The sequence below is a fragment of the Austrofundulus limnaeus genome, unplaced genomic scaffold (assembly GCF_001266775.1).
Source record: "Austrofundulus limnaeus strain Quisiro unplaced genomic scaffold, Austrofundulus_limnaeus-1.0 Scaffold365, whole genome shotgun sequence".
Taxonomy (NCBI): Eukaryota; Metazoa; Chordata; class Actinopteri; order Cyprinodontiformes; family Rivulidae; genus Austrofundulus; species Austrofundulus limnaeus.
This window is the reverse complement of record NW_013952767.1, coordinates 564,509-567,034: the sequence shown is the minus strand read 5'-3', so window position 1 is coordinate 567,034 and position 2,526 is coordinate 564,509. Positions and strand designations below refer to the sequence as shown.

General features: G+C 39.2%; 1 protein-coding gene across 1 annotated transcript in view; it reads right to left on the bottom strand.

Annotated features, from left to right (window-relative positions):
- Positions 1-2,526, bottom strand: part of cunh1orf210 (chromosome unknown C1orf210 homolog) — a 13,257-nt gene that overhangs the window by 5,900 nt on the left and 4,831 nt on the right. The window contains exon 2 of the mRNA XM_014023378.1: positions 36-487. Coding sequence (XP_013878832.1) covers positions 36-78 — 43 coding nt within the window. The 5' untranslated portion in view covers positions 79-487. The remainder of the gene's footprint in view (positions 1-35; positions 488-2,526) is intronic.

Here is a 2,526-nt window from a genome sequence, read left to right as displayed (position 1 = left end):
TAATAAATATTTGGGTTAGGTTAGGTCACTCTTACCATTTTGTGTTGTTGCTGGTAGTGCGGTCGTTGATGATTCCATCTGAAATAACTTCTTCCGTTCCACTTCTCTTGGTGAGAGTTTTGTAGTTTGGTTCTTAAATATAACTTTATAGGTTTATGGGCACTATAACTCTAAACCAAACTAATGTGTCACTTTAACTCTATGAGAGCTAAAGGAACCAAGCCTTTCTATAGCGTCTGGTTTTATTGTATTTTTTTCAGCATGTAAAGCTGAACAGGACACAGAGGAGTTGCAGGGCAGGCATCTCCCCAGATGAGGGARGCAGCTGTCTGTAGGACTTTTTGTTGACCAGAGGGGAGAGGAACCATCAGAGCTCCACTAGGTGGCAAGGTTGAGTGACGGGATGAGTCCTCAGGGCTGACAGCAAGCTGAAATATGAGCCAGTGTTGTTCTTTTCTTTTTTCTTTTGTAGCATTCGAACGAGGTCCTGTGGAAATAGGAAGAGAGGAATGAGATATTAGGATGAGCTTTTTTTTAATTGTCACATATCTGGCTTCAAAGATGGGAGGAAAAAAAACAAACTTTCTCTAGTTATAAATTCTCAGACCCCATTAGCATTGTTGCTGAAAATTCTTCGCACCACTAAATGCATATTTTATAACAGACTGAATATAATGATCTAAATATTTCACTTAGTATCCATGAAGACTGATACATCGTAAGAAAAAGAAAAAAAAATCTGTAGCAAGAAAGGCTTTTATTGAGGACGAGCTGTCGGGAGCTCATCCACAGCAGGAAAAGTGTGTCGCAAACAGGAAGTCCTGCATTCTGGATGACTCTCTCTTAGGTGAAGCTGAAACAAAACACTGGCAAAATCATTAAATTGTCCGTGTTTGTGTGTGTGTGGCGACTGAAAGAATGTGGACGTTTCACAGCTTCCTACAACAGAGGCTCTGCAGGCCGACTCTCAAAGGGCAGTTTAAGGAAACCTGCAGGCTTTATTTGTTTTCCAACAACAAATATAAAAGTGCTTCAGATAAATTTCTTATTGAAGCCGTGCAGATGGGAACTGCTGCCTTTTCCATTTTGAGCGTTTCGAGAACTTTCTTACATTTGCCTTTTGTTCAGCACAAAGCCTGAAAATGGGGGCTGTTAGCTGAGAAAACAAAATTTCCCCCAGAATTTATATATGCAGAAAACAAACAGATATTTGAACTTCTGCTGCATTTTTTTAACCTAAGCTGGCATCATGATGTTATTGATGTTCTGCATGCAAATATAAACCTGCTGTCCACAGTAGCTTCTAGATGAGAGGACTTTTGTGTTATTTGCATGTTTGCCCCATATTTGCCTGCATGAAACTTCTGGCAGRCTCACTGTATTTACTGTGCAACAGAAATACGAAAAAAAAAAATCCTGTTGGGCAAGACTGTCCAGACTTTTTTCAACGTACGTACAGGAATGTAAGAAACACACAGGTCAAGGTTTTTAAGGACATATACTGTAAGTTCATCACCTGCCACTGAAAGATTGAATGTTTCCTCCCATGTTTTAAAGAAAGGTTTTATAATTGACAGGAGTGACCACTCAAGAACAAAAAGTAAACACAGCTGATCAATTTTCTGAGTCTGCTCTCCAGCTGGTCTCTCATATTCTCAAAAATGATGAGAAATTTTGGTATAATGTTCCGGAATCTCACGGAATTTGCTCATTTGTGTGAGTTTCTGATGTATTTTGGACGCTTTCGCTTCCTGTACCTGCAAAAACCTTGTTTATTTATTTAATTTCTTATTCACCTTTCAGGCAAAATATTTATCTTTGCTTGAGTTGAGGGGGTTAAATAAATAATTTTGGAGAATCAACATTACGTTTGACTGAGGGGGTACTAGTAGTGTGGAAAAATGGCTCAGGGGGTACACAAGTCTGAAAAGGTTGGGACCAATGGTCTACACTATAGTCTGCAGTGCACAATAGGCTATGGGTGAATTGTCTGCACTAAAATGCCTTTGTAGAATTATTAGAAATGAAAGATAAACGACATATTTACAAAAAAATAAAAATAAAAATCTGTATGCCATAAATGAAAACCAGTAATTATGAGTTCATTTCTATTGGAATGACGGCACACAGTGGCTCAGCTAGTGCCTCTCAGCAAGAAGGATCAAATCATTGCATTATAGCCTAATCTAAAATGCATTGAAATTGGCCCCTGTCTCTTTAAAAACCTCCTRCTRTTTCAGACACTCCCACTTCAGCATATTTTCACAACAATGCTTCGGGSGAGGGAAGCTCAGCTGGGGACTGAGTTCCAGGAAGGAGCTRTGTACAAATAGGCAGARCTTTGTACCAGCAAGTGTTTAAGGCTGAGTTATAGTCACGCTTCGGAGTGCGCACACCCTCACCGGCAGTGGAGGTGTTTTATACTCAGCGTTTACATTGATGTAGATTTCTCCAAAATGATACATGCTTACATACAGCTGGTAAAATAAGTATTGAACACGTCACCATTTTTTCTCAGTAAATATG